General features: G+C 39.1%; 1 protein-coding gene across 1 annotated transcript in view; it reads right to left on the bottom strand.

Annotated features, from left to right (window-relative positions):
- The window catches only part of thsd4 (thrombospondin type 1 domain containing 4), a 354,761-nt gene that overhangs the window by 161,261 nt on the left and 172,911 nt on the right, over positions 1–20,589 (bottom strand). Inside the window, exon 7 of the mRNA XM_018092415.2 lies at positions 15,533–15,669. Coding sequence (XP_017947904.2) covers positions 15,533–15,669 — 137 coding nt within the window. The remainder of the gene's footprint in view (positions 1–15,532; positions 15,670–20,589) is intronic.

Here is a 20,589-nt window from a genome sequence, read left to right as displayed (position 1 = left end):
TAACAAAATTTCATGTGTAACCAAATTAGTGAAAAGGAATATATGGTACAAGGTACCTTACACAACTACATAATAAAAGGGGTATGGACATTTCGTTTGTACAGGTCGGATCACTATGCAGAGTACACATACCAATATATATATATATATATATATATATATATATATACACACACACACACATATAGAGAGAGAGAGAGAGAGAGAGAGAGAGAGAAAGAGAGAGAGCGAGAGCTCTTGGAAATATTTACTTAAGTCACCCTGCCTTTATTTTTTCATCTGGTTCAAACTTTCATAAAGAGAAATGATACCACAATAAAAGAGTGCCGGAAATCAATCTGCCACTTACATAAGCAGGAACAATAATTCTAGGCCAGACTGAGATGGATCTTTAAAAATAGAAATGATAAATATATCTTTTTGGTTGAAGGGAAGGAAGGAGTTTTCTGGCATAACTCTAAACAATCAATCTCATGACATTTACAGCTCTTGGACTTGAAGTTGCTTATCGCAGTATAAAGGAATTCAATAAGATGGTTCCCAAAATAGCCCTGGAAAAGCTATACAGCATTAGAAACAATACAATACATTTTACTCCTTATTTTATTCAGATTAGCTATAACTTAAATTCAAAATTCTGCAGAAATTCTTTCAAAAATAGGCAAAATCAGCATTTCCAGGCAAGGTAATTACATGCTAATTACAGGTTTTCAAAAACAATGTTGCTTGTTATTACATATCATAGGGTAAACTGTGCCATAAGATACGGTGACATTCCTTCCTTAGCTCTGCTCCTATTTTGTCTAAAACCCCTATAAATCATTATTTTAAAGGATGCAATGATGAAAAAATCCCCAGCACAGCGGCATATAGTTTAATCAAATATGAAGACATATAAAAAAAATTCCCTGTTGTAAATTCAAATGTTTAAAAAGAAAATCTGCCAATAAGTACATATTAAATATATATGCTGTTTTTACTAAGAGGACCAAAGCAGCAAGCTAGAGGTACTTAATGAAATAAGCAAATGGTGCCACCATGTGGCTAAAAGGTAGATTTAACAAACGTCAAACTCAGTTGAACGTATATTCACTTTATTGTATATACAATACAGGTGACCAGCAGTCTAAATATAAATTTAGGTCTCTGTAAAAATAAAAATTATACAAAACAATTTAGTAACCCTCTCCTGGCACTGTTTTATATGTTAGGATCATACTGTCTCATGCTCTAGGTATCTACCTGCTGGTAGTCACACAAAATTGGGAACCCTCCTCAGTATTAGTAGGGCAGGGAGAGAAATATGGTACTTATATAAACAAAGTCTCTATATCATAGCTTTCAAGAAACACACAGTGGGGGGTCCCACTAGGAGTAAAATATGCCAAAAGGCAAGTATAGCTATAATGATAAACTTTACCTAAGGGAAAAAAAACAAAATCTGCAAATGAGAGCATTTGCTCTGTTTGGTTAACTAGTCAGCACAGGGTGACAGTCGGTTTAATGTAACTACTATAACTAAGACTGCAGATTAAATACTGTGTTCAGTCATTATAGAGACTCCTTTACTGATAGCCCTTCATTAAGATTTTGCTAATGGATGTTAACTCTCTCTAAATCTTCACTGTTCCGCACATATGGTGGCTGCCCCTACTTAGTAATAACAAAAGACCTGTCCCTAACACTGGGTTCACGTACCCAATATCCTTACTGAGAAGCTATCAGGGGCTGGGGCGCTGTCACTCTGACTCACTGGTAGTTCCCCAACTTTATAAATACTATGTGGAGGTACATGCAAATGATTTATGGCCTTACATGGTGAGAGTAACAGGTAAAGACAACCGAGTGGTAATTTTCATGGGCATCTCATGAGACAGGAATATAGTATATATTTGATTTCAATACTGTTACCACATGGGGCTTAAATGATGCTGTGGAATGGTCACCCTTTTTAAACACATGAAGTGATAAGGGAAGGAAATGGTCCCTTAGATACCCCTGGTGCGTTTATGCTATGGCAGAGTAAGGTATATTATGATTTTAGTACAGGTATGGGACTTGGTATCCAAAATTCTCGGGACCTGGGGTACCATTTTATAATTACAGAGAAAAAGGAAATCATTTTTAAAAATTAGAGTTATTTGCTTATAATGGAGTCTATGGGAGATGGCCTTTCCATAATTCAGAACTTTCTGGATAAGGGGTCCCATACCTGTAGTATAATTTGGCTCCCTTTATATTAGTAGTGAAATCTAGCAGCCATACTGGCTACGTTAACTGTGTGCCATTACATTATGTGGTGGGAGGGTATTTATAGTGTCCAGTCATTTATGTTTATTATTGATTGTGCTGCCTAAAGGAGTTTATACAGATCCTCTACTTTCATTTTCAAATTGCTAAATGTTATGAGAATGCACTTTCAAAATTGTATTAATATCATGCTGTGCTCAGACCTGGATTTATGGCGAGGCCACAAAGGCCCGGGCCTAGAATGGCACAAGCACAGGGGCGGCATGCGTGGTCGCGTGAGGCTTGTTTGCGTTCACGTGGCGGGGGGGCAATAGGGGGCAGACTTGGGGCGCCCTCAGTAGAAATTCGGCGCTGGCTGTGCTATACATACAAGCTGAATGGTTTGTGTTTCGCTGTGGAAAAGTGAATAGCGCCTACCTTGGATTTTTTTTTGAGACAAGGAAGGGGACAGTTTGTTATAGAGTAAGTCAGTAACATATGGGGCACAACAGAAAAGGAGAAAGAAGTACATTAGGGAAGATCAGCCCACATGCACTTAAGTGCCTTTGAGTCAGCATGCCTATCTCTATTCTGTGCACTTATTATTGGGCTCTTTCTATAGACCCCAGTTTTCTTGTTGCACTCTCCTTGCAATGTAATACCTCAGTTACTGAGTTCCCCTCCCCCTATGGAAATTGGCGTTTACAAAGCAGAGTTTCCATACTGTGCATAGCCTGAAGACAAGGTACCCCCTCCTCCCCATAAGAATATTACATTGTAAAATGTCAATTTTTATTCCTATTTGTGTAAATTGTTTTTTCGTTTACAACTTTTATTACATTTCCCTCTGTAAACCCTTGTTTGTTATAAATAAATGTAAAACACTGCATAATTTGCTGAAACTATTTAAATAAATAATGATGATGATGGGTATTAGAGCTCAGCAGCAGCACTAACATCTATCTAAATTCTTAATCCTTGATGTGCGATGCATAAGATAGATCTGGACATAAACAGCAAACAGATTGTTAAAGGACATGGCAACCCAGACTGTTAAAGGACATGTCTATTCTCTGCCCTGGTGGCTCTGGCTTTTGACATAAGTAGACAAGGCAGTAGATTGACAGACCTGCCTTGCTGGAGTATCTTTTGATGAAGTAGCGAGAAGCCATGAAACTCGTTAAGCTGTAGGTGCTTAACTCTGTGATGGTTTTAATGGACTGAATAAAGGTGATATTTTAATGGAAGAATGTTCCTGTGCATCGTCTGCAATTTATTGATATTGGTTAAAGTTATGCCTGGATCGGGGGGGTGTTGAGATGTGGCAGCGCGGAGTTGCAGGTCAACCCATCTAGTGAGTGCTCCCCTGTATTGCTACTGCCTTGCTGGAGGAGCCTGGCATTTGCAACACTGTGTAGAAAGTCATAAAATGCTGCTTTTAATAGCAATTATATTCACAAATAACTTCTGAGGGACCATGAACTGGCCCCCTGTAAAAAGTTTGAGGACCCCTAATTTATACTATGAGGTTAGGCAGTCAAGGTTGGGGTCTGTTTTCTCTGTAAAAGAGGCACTTGCAAGGGGACATGATTACTTTGTACAAGTACATTAGAGGGGATTATAGGCAGATAGGGGATGTTCTTTTTCCCATAAAAACACATCAGAGACCACTCCTTTAGGCTTGAGGAACAGAACTTCCATTTGAAGCATTGGTTGAAGCACTGGTTCTTCACAGTGACGGCAGTGAGGTTGTGGAATGCCATTCCAAGTGATGTTGTGATAGCAATTTTGAGTTTGAGCAAGCGGTATCAGTTCTAAAGAAGGATATAATAGCTGCTTAAAACTCAAAAGTGCAAACTTAAGTACCTATATATTGTACTAGTTGCAAGTGGTTTGATATGGTCTTCATAAAGTGTACATCATTCTTTAAAAAAACAAAACAAAAAAACATAATTATATGTATGAATACCCAGCAGCTCCACAAAGCAGGGCCCACATCATATAAAATTATAACAATTATTAATTTACACTCTTTTGGGGATCTCATTTCCCAGACCTTGATCCATACCCCATTAATAACTGTGCATGATCATCCTAAGCCCAGAACGTGTAACTCCAAAACACACTTTTTGCTGCTGTGCAGGGTCCAGGGGAAGGGCACAGATTTGCCAGGTTACCTGATAATTACTTGGCCAGCCGCTTTTCTGACAGCCATAGAGCTAAAAATGGTCTAAAAAGTGCAAGAACAGGTTTGGAAGTGTACTGATTTATATTAATAATATTTATATGAGACTAAAATATTTGTACAGGTGGCTTCCAAAATATTCTTTTATTTACACAAAAAAAAAACCCTACAGCTGGAGATAATTCAGGATGCTTTTCCTTTAGTAATTGCAGATCGGTAATCTGGCAGACCCAATAACATGCATATACTGCACTCAATATTTGAATGCTTCTGATTGTGATACTCAGACCCATAACAACCCATAACCTTCTGTTCCAGCATGTGATTGAGTGAGTGTGTGCAAAGGCTAATTCACATGGGTCTTAACTCCACACCCTGCACTACAGATTTTCATTGGTTTGAGGTACACTGATGAATGACTTTGTTTAAGAAAACAAGTGAAGACAATCTTCAATCTACCTAGACTATACTTCTACCACAGACCAGTAGATGGCAGTAAAAACCACTTAATGAGAAAGACAACAATGCTAGGGAGATGTGATTTTTAAAAATTAGTATTAACCAACAGGTAAATCCAGTACTCCTTTAGCATGTTGCGTCAATAGCAGCAGTTATTCAGATACCGATACAGGTATGGGAATTTTTATCCAGAATTCTCGGGACTTGGGATTTTCTGGATAAGGGATCTTTCCATAATTTGGATCCACATAGCTTAAGTCTACTAAAAAATCATTTAAACATTAATTAAACGCAGTAGGAATATTTTGCCTCCAATAAGGATTAATTATATCTTAGTTAGGACCAACTACAAGGTAATGTTTTATTATTACAAACAAAAAGGAAATAATTTCTAAATAGAAAAATTACAAATAATTTTAAATATTAAAAATGTAGATATTTCAAATAGAAGTTTTGCTCATAATGGATTCTTTGGGAAATGGCCTTTACTTAATTCACAGCATTCTGGATAATGGGTTTCTGAATAGCGGATCCCACACCTGTACAATAATGCAGTGGAGGAACCAAAAGGGACATACGTTTGTGTGCATGTTGGTGTATCACTTGAAAGCTGTGTGCTCCCACAATTACACAAATTCTGGGGAACATGCTGCATCGTGGGCAAAGCATGGCGAATTGTATCTAAAAAGTGAGCTTTGCACTTGGATCATATGCGAGCCTTTTGTTTTGAGCCCCAAACAAGTACAGATATGGAACGTGTGATCCACAATGCCTCAAATATGGGGTTTTCCTGATACGGGGCCTCTCTGTAATTTGTATCTCCATACCTTAAAGGAGAACTAAAGTCTAAAATTGAAAATCATTAGAAATGCTGTATTCTGTATACTGAACATAGATATAAACATTATGTACTTAATGCACAAGCCCAGGGATTGAGAAGCCTAATTAAAGTCATGATTTATGCTTTCTAAATTGAAGGGGCTGCCATCTTGTTACTTTGTTAGATTATCTTTTATAAGATTTGGCTCCTGCACATGCTCAGTTTGCTCTGGGCTGCTGTTGGGAGGTGGAGCTTAGGGAACGTAGTAAATTATCAAAAGAACAGCACAAAGCCAGTGGCTGCATAAATATTCAAAATAATCCTCCAATGCAGGGCCGGAACTAGGGGTAGGCAGAAGAGGCAGCTGCCTAGGCCGCAACGATTGGGGGGCGCCAGGCAGGTACCTCTCCTGCCTACCCCTAGTGCTTCTTTGTCATTGCTTCCGCCGCTTGTCATTAGTGGTGGAGGCAATGACCGATCGGGAGGTGGGTGGAGTTGGCCGACCGGGTTGCCTAGGGCGCCCGGTCGGCTTGGCCCACCCCTGCTCCAATGAGAATCCCAGCTGATGTGAATAAATCTGGCTCCCTGTTCTCTGTTCCTACAATTGGAGTTGGGAGCAATAAGCACAGTTTCCCAGCACTGAACAAGTCTGTCCCTTTATCCCCATATCTGATTCCTGTGCCATATAATGAAGGGGAAAATGATGTAATTGTCTCTATATGTAAGATAATATCAAAATGGCTGATATAGTGCTGGGAACCTAATTAGCATTCTCATTGGGCAATTCTCTTGCATCTATGATTTTTTTCTTCAGGCTCTATAGAGTACTAGGGGGATGATACTGGCCAAATTATCCCATTAGCACAGAGACACAGGTGTATCATGGATACGGGTACATATAAACTAGTTCTGCCCTATTATACACATTGGATTATAGCACATCATGTACATACATTTCTCAATATAGCAGAAAACAACTTACTTTCTAAACAAAAAAAGCTTCTGGATGCTATAATTCTACAAATATCTTACATTGACATTTATGTCAAACTGAGAGTTACAGTCTAACCAAAACACTTCAAAGCAAGAGCTTGCTGAGCAGACTGGGGGTTTCAGACACAGCCTATTTATTATAGTGAGAGCACAAAATCTGAACTCAGTGTCAGTCACTTTGCATATGCAAAACAGCATGCCTGGGAAGGAACATAGGGTTGTGCAGAGGTTCCCCTGTACATATCATGTTGTTCTGCCTATACACCTACTGGCACAGTGTGGCCTCTCCCCATGTGTAATGCACACAAACCCCAATGCAACTGCTTCATAAACACTTTGAGAGGTTATTGGTTTGTATCCCCACAACTGAAGCTCTGTGCATTGGGCATGGGGGAGATTCAAAAATGCTATGTAAATCAATATATTGCTTACAGAAACTGTAATGGAGCAATTTATTCCCAGATGGACTGTTATATACTGCCATAGCTTGTGTTCTCTATATAATAACCGGTCAGTGCAGGAATCTCCATTGACTTTGCTTTGTATACAATAAGTTACGTTTTTTGTTTTGTTTGTCCTCTATGTGGGAGGGGTATATGGTGTTTTCACTCTATGGTATATAAGTGATAGAATCAACCTATTTTTATGTTTAATTAAGAATATAATGCTTTAAAATAATTGTGCTGAATTCAGTTTCTCTAAGTTCTGTCAATGTTTCCATTCTTTCTAACAAGGTGGAAAGAAAAGTCACCAAATAAGGATTCAGTAAAAGTCTCGCCCCAAGCTCAAAGTGCCTGAGCAGGACTGGAGTTTTTTTAGAGAGCAGCAAGACAGGACTGTGATTGGTTGGCCTGAATACATGTTTAATAGGGAACAGGCAATGACTAGAGCAAGCCGGCGTAGGAAAGAAGAATATTGTGAGTCGCTCCCTAAGCTCAGGTCACTGACATCAGCCAAGAGCAGACTGAGCATATGCAGTAGTTGGGCAAGGCAAAAGATGGAGAGCTACTGTGGGCATCTTCAGGGCCATGGATCTTTATTTCTATAGAGCATTGGTGACATTGGGCTGGTACAAGGGCTCAAAATACATAGCTAAACATTTCTAGCCATATTCTTTTTTAGGTTTTAGTGTCTCTTAAAGTCTGCTAAAAAATCATTTAAACATAAAATAAACCCAATAGGATTGTTTTGCCTTGAATAGGGATTCATGCAGGTTAGTTACCATCAAGTAAAAGGTACTGTTTAATTATGACAAGGAAAAAGGAAATATTTTTTTTAATTTTAATTATTTGATTAAAATACACTCTATGGGAGAGCTTTCTAGATCATTGGTTTCCAGATAACAGATCCTATAGCTCTACTGAAGTCCATGTGTGACTCCAACTAACATGATCTTCTCATTTGTCTTCTTATTGTTCCAATTATTTTTTCATTCCCCAGTATCTATACCTGTATTAGGTGTGACATTTCTACTTTTAAAACTTATGGCAATTGTGTATCATTCTATTCTTCCACCCTGCACAGCCATATATATGTGTGTATATATGTGTATATATATATATATATATATATATATATATATAGTTCTTATCATATATCTGGATCATCTGGAATACAATAGTTGATTCCTAGTCCTTAAAACATTTTAAATTCAACACACATTGTAGGGCTGCAAGGGGTCATGCTAGTCATGAAAAAAAAATAGCATCTTGAAAAATAATCACAAACAGGCTGCCAAAAATCTCAGGTTCCTCCTATTGGTCAAGTTCAAGTTATTATTGCAAATACAACACAGACTAACAAAGAAATAAGAAAGAAATGAAGAGTATAGTCAGAAGGGCGTGCCGTGGCTTCACCCCACCAGTTGGCACAGCATCTGAAAAGCCCGAGGCACAGGACAAGCACTTCCTTGGTGCACTACATAATAATCATGGAATGATTTACAATATTGTCCAGCCTCCTACAGGAATGTAGCTATCGCAAGGGCAATTTCATGAATGTATGATTTTTTTATTTTTTTTTAGAATTTATAACTATGTTTGAAAGAAAACACAACCAGTCACAGCCTGCCAAAAGGCTCCCTAGTGAGCATATCTAACTCTTCTGAAGTTTTTCAGTCAGTTCAGACAGAAACCAGTATTGCCAGAAGTTTATTAGAGTGAAAATATCACTCAATGGCCAGTTCATTCCTTTGTTGATTTTTTTTCCTTCTATTGACTTTATAGTCCATTCAGTGTAAAACGGCAAATATTAGTTATGGCTTGAGGGGTTTTAAGTAAACGTATGTCAGTCTGAATTTTGTTATGAGGAGATTTATGTCTTCATTTAAGTATGTCCCATGTATAGATATTGCAATTTAGCCAATGTCATTTTCATTGTTACCCCTGGCCACATCCCCATTATCCATACTAGATAAAGATCTTCAATCATGTATGTATGTATGTATAACTTTATTTATAAAGCGCCACAAGGGTACGCAGCGCTGTACAATATTACAGAATACAAAATTACACACAGGGAGGACAAGTGATGTAATAAATAAATACAATATTATATATATACATATATAAGTGCCATGTGGTATGAGACACAGTAGGAAGGAGGTCCCTGCCCCATAGAGCTTACAATCTAAGTGGTTGGGTAACATACAGGCACAAATTGGAAGGTAAGAGTGCACCAGGTATGGGCATTTGCCCTTAAGCGCAGGACTAGGCAAAATAATGTTTTAGTGCTCCAGAAGGTAACAGCTGAGCTTTTTCTTAAAGAGAGTGGGTGAGTGTTCCCTACGGAGGGATTCAGGGATAGAGTTCCAGAGGTAAGGAGCAGCGAGATAGAAAGGTTTAAGACGAGCGCAGTGGGTGTGGATGGTGTAAAAAGACTGAGGCTCTGAGAGGAGCTGTGATTGTCTTTTCTTTGCTGTTTGATAGGAGAGACATTGCAATAACTGAAATACTATGACACAGATTAATCAACATTTAATCTAAAAATTCTACAGAATTGCTAGTTATTCAAATGTCAATGACACACCTGGCTAATAAAATCAATCAGCCATTTTGATTAAATCAATAACTATTTGTGGATGTCTTTGAAATTCCATTCATAGCAGCAAATATATGCTGGGGTTAGTGCCCTAGCAGTCATTGGACACTCTAGAAGGTACAGTTGTTAGCAACTGATAATGGTCAGAGATATATTATTTAAAGGGGTAGTTCAGCTTTAACTTAATGAAAAAAGTGTTGGAGAGCAAGACAAACATGAAAAAAGTTCTTGGAGCTGCCAATAAGTGCTATAATTGGCTATTTGGTAGCCCCTGTGTTGACTGGAAGCCTACAGAAGGCTCTGTTTGGCAATTACATTGGGATTTTATGCAATCAAAACTTGCCTCCCAACCAGAAATTCAAAAACAAGCATCTGCTTTGATCCCAATAAAGATACAATGAATCCTATTGAAGCCAAAACAATCCTTTTGGGTTTAATTACTGTTTAAATACTTTTTTTAGTAGACTTAAGGTAGGAGATCTGAATACAGAAAGACCCCTTATCCGGAAAACCCCAGGCCCGAGCATTCTGGATAATGGGTCCCATACCTGTACAACTAAAAATACACAATGGTGTTCAGTCAAACAATGTTATCTCCTGGTGCGTCAGCCATCGCATTTCCATTTTTTAACATTTCCAGGAGTGAAAGGTAGATGTGCTGAATGGCACCCACTTATTATAAAGAGACTTTGAAAATTCAGGGAGCTGTAGCAACTAAAGAATACAACAATTTATTTTCACTATTTACCCCCAATCCTTCTTGTTAAACTGGCTGCTTCTAGCCAAATCACTTGGCAAGACAGAACAGAAGGTGAGAAAAAATTTGTATGCAATGATATAAAGCCATGATACATTTTGTTGAACTGCGAACCTCAGAACCCCCTTGCTGGCTTTGATTCCCATAACCATGATCAATTCTAACAGTGTTTTTTTCTGTAGCTTGCCCCCATAGAAGTGGCAGATATACTCAAGGTGAGTCAGTGACTTACCCATTTGTTTCTGTGTCAAAGAGTATAATCTAGTACACTGCATGATGTGACTTACACAGGAAATCACTTCTGTATGTGCCAGAAGTACCATGTAAAATATTATGGAACTATGTGAATTTAACACAGTAAAATGGCAAAATCAATTTAAAAACCATACTCCAAACCTGCAAATGTCAGAAAAGAATGACTGCATTTTCCAGAGCTGTCAACCTGCAAAAAACAGTTTGCCGGGGGATAGGTGTGGCCTGTGCCAACCACTGAATTTTTTGTTTACGGTCCCTGTAATGACGGAGGGTGAGCACTTCTGGAAATGACGTCACACTTAAAACCCAGAAGAAGCCGAAATTTTGTACCTACACGTGCGCAAATACCCAAGAGGATGGAATAAAGTGCAGGAGAACGGTGTTGGGGGACTGGAGACGAGCCACCAAAATCAGGTAACGCCTGAAAAAATAGGGGAGTTGACAGCTCTGTATTTTCATGTGTTTCACTTTGAAGCTTATAGAAACAAAAACACTGACATGAGCTGCACTGTATCTTGATATCCTGATGTTGTAGAATGGTTAGGATTAAATATTCAGTGACGATAACATGTTTAACGGAATGCTTGTACTCTAGGCTTCAAGGGTTCTAAAAGGTTGACTAATCAAAGAAAAAGAAATCAAATGGCATATTGGCAGACAGACACATTTTTCCATTGTGTTCTATGAATGCATACAGACTGGCTCTTTATCAAAGGCAAAAACTCCCACTGAATTAGACATACCATACCCTATTAACTAAAATGTAACATTTGCAAACGCAGAATGCACCAGTTAAAGCTACCACGTGAAAGACCAATACAAAGTGGTGTACACGTGAGAAGTGGAACGAAAATCATACATGATTCCAAACATTTTTTACAAATAAATAACTGCAAAGTGGGGTGTGCGTAATTATTCAGCCCCCTGAGTCAATACTTTGTAGAACCACCTTTTGCTGCAATTACAGCTGCCAGTCTTCTAGGGTATGTCTCTACCAGCTTTGCACATCTAGAGACTGAAATCCTTGCCCATTCTTCTTTGCAAAACAGCTCCAGCTCAGTCAGATTAGATGGACAGCGTTTGTTGTCCTGCTGGAAGGTGAACCTCCGCCCCAGTCTCAAGTCTTTTGCAGACTCCAAGAGGTTTTCTTCCAAGATTGCCCTGTATTTGGCTCCATCCATCTTCCCATCAACTCTGACCAGCTTCCCTGTCCCTGCTGAAGAGAAGCACCCCCAGAGCAAGATGCTGCCACCACCATATTTGACAGTGGGGATGGTGTGTTCAGAGTGATGTGCAGTGTTAGTTTTCCGCCACACATAGCGTTTTGCATTTTGGCCAAAAAGTTCCATTTTGGTCTCATCTGACCAGAGCACCTTCTTCCACATGTTTGCTGTGTCCCCCACATGGCTTGTGGCAAACTGGAAACAGGACTTCTTATGGTTTTCTGTTAACAATGGCTTTCTTCTTGCCACTCTTCCATAAAGGCCAACTTTGTGCAGTGCACGACTAATAGTTGTCCTATGGACAGATTCCCCCACCTGAGCTGTAGATCTCTGCAGCTCGTCCAGAGTCACCATGGGCCTCTTGGCTGCATTTCTGATCAGTGCTCTCCTTGTTCGGCCTGTGAGTTTAGGTGGACGGCCTTGTCTTGGTAGGGTTACAGTTGTGCCATACTCCTTCCATTTCTGAATGATCGCTTGAACAGTGCTCCGTGGGATGTTCAAGGCTTTGGAAATCTTTTTGTAGCCTAAGCCTGCTTTAAATTTCTCAATAACTTTATCGCTGACCTGTCTGGTGTGTTCTTTGGACTTTATGGTGTTGTTGCTCCCAATATTCTCTTAGACAACCTCTGAGGCCGTCACAGAGCAGCTGTATTTGTACTGACATTAGATTATACACAGGGGCACTCTATTTAGTCATTAGCACTCATCAGGCAATGTCTATGGGCAACTGACTGCACTCAGACCAAAGGGGGCTGAATAATTACGCACACCCCACTTTGCAGTTATTTATTTGTAAAAAATGTTTGGAATCATGTATGATTTTCGTTCCACTTCTCACGTGTACACCACCACATGAAACAGAGCACCAAGACCTGCAACAATCCTGCAACAGCAAAAGGCACTGCCCAGCAGGTTTTAAATAACCCCTGTAGTCTACTGTACAGATTCCACTGATGGATTTATTGGTTTATATTTAAATATATCAGCTGGTTCCTTTTCCCAATTTATATATGAACAATGTCTAACCATCTCAATCAGCTATCCTGAAAATGAGCCTACTGTATGTGTGGACATTATAGGTTAGTATCTATCCCAGTTTGCCCTGAAGCACCCTGATTCTTGCAGTCATACCCTTTATGTACTTGTGTCCAATGTAATTGCTGCAAATAACTTACTTCTCCACAATGTACAGAGATGGCTGCCTACACACCAATATTACAACTAAATAAAGTATATTTTGAAATAACAAGCACACCATCTGAAAAAAATTCTGTGAAAGGATGGAAAAAAAGCAAGCAGATATCCAATGAAAACATTTAACATGTTTAACCCCATAATGGCTCAAATGTTTCATAGCTAAAAACTTTAGGGTTAAAAATGTATGTACAGTATGGCTTCATCCACGGTTGTTGCTTTACTCACTTATATTCGTAATGCTTGCTAACAGTTCACTGGATCATAGGGAAATTACATTTTAAAATAGAATTAAATGTGTAACATTGAAGGTTGTGAACATCATTCAAAGATATATAGCTGAAGGTTGTCATTAACAATTACCGTATATACTCGAGTATAAGCCGAGTTTTTCAGCACATAAAATGTGCTGAAAAAATCACCCTCGTCTTATACTCGAGTCACAGACCTTACATACTGGAACTCACGTCTTCCCTCAGTCCCGCTCTCGTTCTATGCCAGCTTCCCAGAACATTATCCTGCTGACTGCACGCTGTTCTGCGCACCGCAGGGGCGTGACGTTAATTCCGTCCCGGCGCCACTGTCACACGCCCCTGCGGTGCACAGAACAGCGCGCAGTCAGCAGGATAATGTTCTGGGAAGCTGTGGCATAGAACAAGAGCGGGACTGAGGGAAGACGTGAGTGCCAGTATGTAAGACTTTATTCTAAGATCTTTTTTCTTTAGATTGCTCAGATTCTCTCAGCGCTGCACTTCTCTAGAAAAGTAGCTCTTTAATTAGTATTGGTGCTGTGCCCTCTGTTATTGCTCTACCCTCCTCCCTGACTTGCTTCCCTACTGCCTCACCTCTCACTCTGCAGGAGATTCTAAACCAGAGGGAGAGGCCATAGCCATTTGCATTGATGGGCAGGGATTGAAACTACACCTGGGTGCTGCCACATTGCTCTATATGTGTATATATATTCATGTGGCATACCTTGTATACTGGGACAAGCACACCCTTAGTGAGAGTGGGGAGTTACACTTATCAGCAATGTGTTCTGAGACCTTGCATCCTGAAATCATACAGCTCAAGTCTCAGGTAACCAGCATCTTATTAAAGTGAGTGGGGGGGGGGGGGGGGGGGAAATGAGTAACTGTGAACCTTCTGGTAGTTAACTGGCTGCACAATTCAGGGGATGGTGAAGGTAGTGCTAATGTTTGTGGAATAAAACTTTAAAGAATAAAGTGTGTTTTTAAATATCCTATTTTTAGCATATGTGCCATTGGTCTTCATTTTTATTTATTTATTTATGTTTTAATTATTTGCTGCCCTCTTCTGCCTCTTTATGCTTTCAGACAGCCAAAAAACTATTGCTCCGAGAGGCTATCGGTTCTCAGTACCATATCTCACCTGGCTCTCTATTATTACCTATAATTAGTACCTCATTACAGTATTTCCCATTATTAGCAATGCTAATCAGGTATACCCATATCATGTAATCAGCATTACTAATACAGGTGAATACTGTTAATTATTATTAATTACCATAATTTAAAGTTACACACATACAGTACAGTACGGTATAGAAGTTAAAAAAAAACTCACTACCACCCTAGGCTTGTACTCGAGTTAATACGTTTTTCCAGTTTTCTTAGGTAAAATTAGGTACCTTATATTCGGATCGGCTTATACTCGAGTATATACAGTGAATCAAAATTAGAATTATTATTAATAATAATAACAATAATAATACTACAATGTAACTTTTTCTTCTTTTTTCCAGCTTGAATGGCTGCCTCCATGGCTACACAGCGGGTTATTTATATAAACTATAGTAGTGTCACTGAAGAAAACTCAAAACTTTTCCCATTGCAGGGCAACAGTACATGATATTTGATTTACTTTAAAGGAGAAGGAAAGTCATTCTGGCATTTTGCTGCCAATAGATTCGCCACATTAGTGCCACCTAGAACACCATATTTATTCTGCAGAAAGCTTTACCAGTAAATAGCCCTAGAAACTCCCTTCATTGATTTAAGATTTAAGCAACATTTTAGCATGGTCTTCGTAGCTTCCTGCTGCAGCTCTAGCCATTAGTAGCTCAGATCACACATTCTGATGGGAGATGGGGGGGAGTAAATTCTTATAGGAGGGGAGAGCAGGAGAAGGGGGAGAGGAGAGAGCTGTGCAGACTCCGGCCCCCGGAATGAAAGATTTTTCTGAGAAAAGTAGTCAGATACCAAAGTACCAAAGTGTACACAAAAAGACAAAGACATCCTTCTTTTCTTTTGATAGAGGATTCAGTGCAGCGTTTCTGTGAGTGCTTATCGCTGTATTTACATAGACCTTTCTGATAAAGCTTACTTTCATTTTACTAAATGAACTTGTTCACCTACCTTACACTGACCAGAAACACAAACAGCCGTGCCATTGTCATCACAAGGTGCTCCATCTATAACCTTCTCAGCTTGCCTCACGTAGAACCTGTAGCCCACAGCTCTGCAAGTCAGCTCACACTTTAATGCACCTTTTTCTGTGGAAACAAAAAACATCTGGCTAAGATTGTGGATTAGGAAAGCATTGTACTGGGAGCATCAGACTAATCTAACTGTGGAAGTGTATGGTAATTAAACATTTATACTGCAGTGCAATCAACATAAATACAACAGAGACACAATGCAAGATTAGTACAAATTTATCAAAACACAAGTCAAGTTGAGGGCTGCTTACTGTTTGCTCAGAACATTTCTTTTAGGAAGTTGTCCACTTAAGCTCATTTATTGTTTCTGATCGTGCACTTCCCCAGCTAAATATCCATAGACAACAACTACTGCATAATCTTTTGCTGGCCATTCACGGTGCTATTGCATATATTATAGTAACAAAGGGAAAGTTGTGCTCACCACTAAATTTGAAATCATTACGCAGGGGTGCAGTGAGGCTGTGACCACAAAATTCATATAGACAGAAACAAAAGGTCCTCTGCACTCACCCATTATCAATATATATAGGACATTAAGACATTCTGTGCATTAATCTACCAAGCAATACCCTTCCCTTTTAAGCAAAACAGGGATTGTTTTTCCATATATTGAAATATACTTCAAGCTGGCCAAATACATCAAAGTCTTGCCCCAGTCTGGCCAGTCCTACACTCACTTTCATCTGATTTATGAATAATTCTACTACTTCATCATACAGTTTAAAAAAAGGGATTGAGTTTTACATGCATCTTGCTTGCTTTCAAGGTTAAAACCCCCAAATGGTTGCTCTTTCATTGGTTCCACTGGACTCACCTGACTGCAGCTGGGAATGATGGGAGCTACAAAATGAAGCTGGCCGCTGCTCCTGTATAAACTATAACAACAAAGGGAAAGTTGTGCTCACCACTTTAGTTTATATAGGAACAGTGACCAGCTTCATGTTGTAGCTCCCACCCTTCCCAGCTGCACTTAGGTGATCCCAGTGGTGGGATGGGAAAGCAAACTTAAGGTATGGTGATCCAAATAACAGAAAGATCCCTTATTTGGAAAACTGCATGTCTCATGCATTGTGTTTAATAAATCCAATCAGTGCCTTATTAAATATACTATGTCACAAAACATTTACTTTTCTATATTTTTGTATTTTTATATTATCTAATGTGCCCTTGCAATGTGCAGTTATCCATACCAGGTTCCTGTACAACCATGAGTGTTCTTAAGTGCTCTATATTTGCATTTAAGTGTATGAGTAACTTGCAGGTTTAATGAGAAAAAGATTCTTCAGTATATGTATAAGTCAGACAGTTAGAAAAATAAACCTTTACATTGAGAACACCATGTAATTTCAGTTGGTAATGGCTTTAGGAATTCATTATCTTCTATACTATGTGTATACTATAAAACTCTAAAACACTCTCTCAGTGCCAAAAACAATAAAATTAAGAATTACGTCTCGGGACATAACGATTTACAGTGATTTGCAAATGCTCTGATAGGTTTCTTTAGATTCCATCATAACCAGTCTCTCATTTGATCACAGGGCACATCTGTAATGTTTTCTGGTATAGTACAAGGTTTAGCCCAAGAGAAACCATATAACTTAAATTCTTACCCACTGCTAATTTTCACAAAATGATATCAACATGCAGACAATTAGCCAGTTATTTTCTATGATACCGATCTCCTAACATTTAAATAGAATTCAGGATTTTTTCCATCCTCCCATCACCCAGCTCAAAAAAAAAAAAATATTCATTTTATAGACAGCTTAATCAGAAGTGCTAAAGCATGTTATATTTATAGAACGTACACATAGAGGGTCCAAAAACAATCACAGGAACATTGTAAAAAAGAAGATAAGAATAAATTAGCCAATGTCCTAACTTTGACCCACTTATTAAACACTTGATTTCAGTAACATTTTAGGCACAACTTGTATGTGTGGGTTACAGCAGCAAAAAAGCCCTTTGACACCTAGGGGCAGATTTATCAAAATGTGAGATCAGTGCTTGCTACAGAAAATTTCACCCACTCTCTGTTCATTCAAATGGGATTTTTAGAAGCATTTTTAAGGGATACACTGAATCCAGGATTCCGTTTGGGATTCGGCAAAGATTCAGCCTTTCTCAGCAGGATTCGTTCGAATCCAAGCATCTGGCCGAACCGAATCCAAGACTTTAAAATCAAGTCATTTTTGGTTACATGAACACGGAAGAAAAAAAATCACACGCGCTTCTATTAAAGACCTCCATAGCCTAATTTCAATATTCATTTCTATGGGATTTTTAGTAACTTTCACCCATTGATAAATACTAGGGATGCACTGAATCCATTATTTTTGGGTTCGGCGGAACTGGACTGAATCCAAATCCAAATTTGGATTCAGTCCAGTTCTGCCGAACACAAAAACAATGGATTCAGTGCATCCCTAGTATTTATCAATGGGTGAAAGTTACTAAAAATCCCATAGAAATGAATAGAAAAAAGGGTGAAGTTTTCTGTGGAGAGCTCTGATCTCACATTTTGATAAATCTGCCCCCTAGAGTTTATGTACTTTTAAACAGCTATATTTACAGTTACTCGTGAAATTATCATTTACTGTTCATCTGAATGCATTTCACTACAAAATGAAACTGGGCATTCCATCCAAGATAGTGAGCCCAAAAATGCCTACATTAGTGTTTTAAGGTTCATCTATGCTTCTGCACCACTCCGTGTAGCTGCAAGCAGGCTTAAAACTGTGATTGTGAAAGCAGCTAAATCAAGGTGTATATTAGAGCAGATCTGCTTCTCTCCACATACAGAGAGAAGTAGCACAGATGGAGAGAAGTAGCTCAAACACATGTGACCACCTAAAGAAAGCGACCAATAACATCTGTAAGAATTAGCTAAGAAATTAGCGCAATACCAGGGAATGTTCCCTGCAGAATTTAGATTTCAAATATAATTAAATCATATAAACTGTAGTATATGAGTTGCAAATACAACACAAGAAAATACGTAAGAGGGCAACCCCAAGGAGCTAATATAGTGGGACAGTCAGTAACAGGGTTGGACTGGGGGGTGCAGGGACCACCGGGGCTACTGCATCAGGGGCCCCCGAGGTGGGCTAACCGTCCTCCCCACGTAAATTAAACCTACCTTAATGGAGACCAGCAACTTGGGGGAGCACCCTGTGGGGATTGGGCCACTGGGGCCCACCAGGGCTGGCCCAGTCTGTCCTTGACCTGTCATATATGCATTCAAACTTATCATAAACTTGCCCCTCAATACCCTACAGATATAAACTGCACACAGAAATCTGGGTCCTACAGAAACAGAGGGAATAAATGGTCCTTTTTGTCTGAGCAATATATCAAATATGAAATGTTCTACTTACAGTACATACCAAGGCTTAGTCTCTACCCTTTAAAAATGTCTCCCCTTATGCATACTGTACCTTAACATAGAACATCAAGCCAACACCGGTGAAACACTATAAAAAATAATCTTATCTTGCCTAATGTCTTTTTTAGAGGAGAACTAAATCTTAACTAAAAAAGTAGGCTAGAAATGTTCTACATTATGTTTTTGGGGTTCTTAACTGACCCAAGGCAAACACAGCCCTTTAGCAAGTAAGATCTGTGCCCCCAAAGATGCCCCCAGTAGCTCCCCATCTTTTCTGCTGAATTGGTTACTGAGCTTAGGGGCCAACTCACCATATACTGTATATATATAGAATATAAATATAACAATATAAAGCTGATTAGTAATTCATTCAGATTATTAGTACATTGTAGCTCAGAAACCAGTGCAATGTCACAATTTTTCTATGAGCACTCCAGTAAGAATGTGAAGACACATGGAGCTACTAGTAGCAGCTACTTTTTCATGGCTACTAAATGCCAGGAAATACCCTGCCATAGAGAATACTAAGAATTGCCTCTGCTAAAACACACATAGGGGCAGATTTATCAAAATGTGAGTTTAGAGCTTAATACATAATGATTCAACCACTTTCTATTCATTCTTATGGGATTTTTAGGATTTTAAAGAGTATTTAATCAACGAATGAAAGTTAGAACTCATTATTAATGAATATGCTTCTAAAACTCCCATAGGAACGAATAGAAAGTGAGTGAGTTTTTATACATTAAGATCTAAACTCGCATTTTGATAAATCTGCCCCACAGAGACAATTATCAGTAAATGATCAGCATTGTCTTTTAGTAGCCATGACAAGTAGCTGCTACTAGTAGCTCTGTGTGTCTTCACCCTAAGGATGCCTGCAAACCTTTTAAACAAATTACGATGCCTGCTCTTTATTAATGTGACAATTGCTTTCACTAACCATAATATACTTAACAGCAATTAAATACATTCAGCTTTCCAGATACCTGAACACCAACACCTGCGAACATGTAAGTCGCCGGCGGGATGGCAGACGCGGCGGGGCGATTTGCGCAAAATCGCGCCGCCGTGTCTGCCATCCCGCCGGCGACTTACATGTTCGCCGGTGGGATGGCAGGGGTAGGCAACTCGGGGAGATTAGTCGCCCGCGAACAGGGAGTTAATCGCGGGCGACTAATCTCCCCCGTGTGCCAGAGCCCTAACAAGCATGCTCTTTTCAATGAAAAGCAGCTTCTGTGTTTAACTCTTTAGTGATGAGTGACATTTTTTGTCAGGTAATGATCTGTGACAAAAATCTGCATTTTGCCACCTACTAATGTTTTCCAAGAACTGCTGCAATTTGCAGTGAAAAAACAGCCAGAGACTCCAATGTCCTCTGCACAGAAAAAGTTGCTGCAGAAAAAAAGCCCCACGGAAAAAAGTCAGTGAATAAACACCCATTGACTTCAATGTGTTTTATACATTCTTGCCGTTTTGCAAATTTTCCCACAGATTTGCTGCATGTGATGTCAATTCTAGAAGATGCTCCATCTGCTGAGACCACAAACTATACCATAACTTGTTGAAGTGGTCATGAATGT

This window comes from Xenopus tropicalis, chromosome 3 (genome assembly GCF_000004195.4).
Source record: "Xenopus tropicalis strain Nigerian chromosome 3, UCB_Xtro_10.0, whole genome shotgun sequence".
Classification (NCBI taxonomy): Eukaryota; Metazoa; Chordata; class Amphibia; order Anura; family Pipidae; genus Xenopus; species Xenopus tropicalis.
Note: the sequence above shows the minus strand (reverse complement) of the source record. Positions and strands in the feature narration are given on the sequence as shown.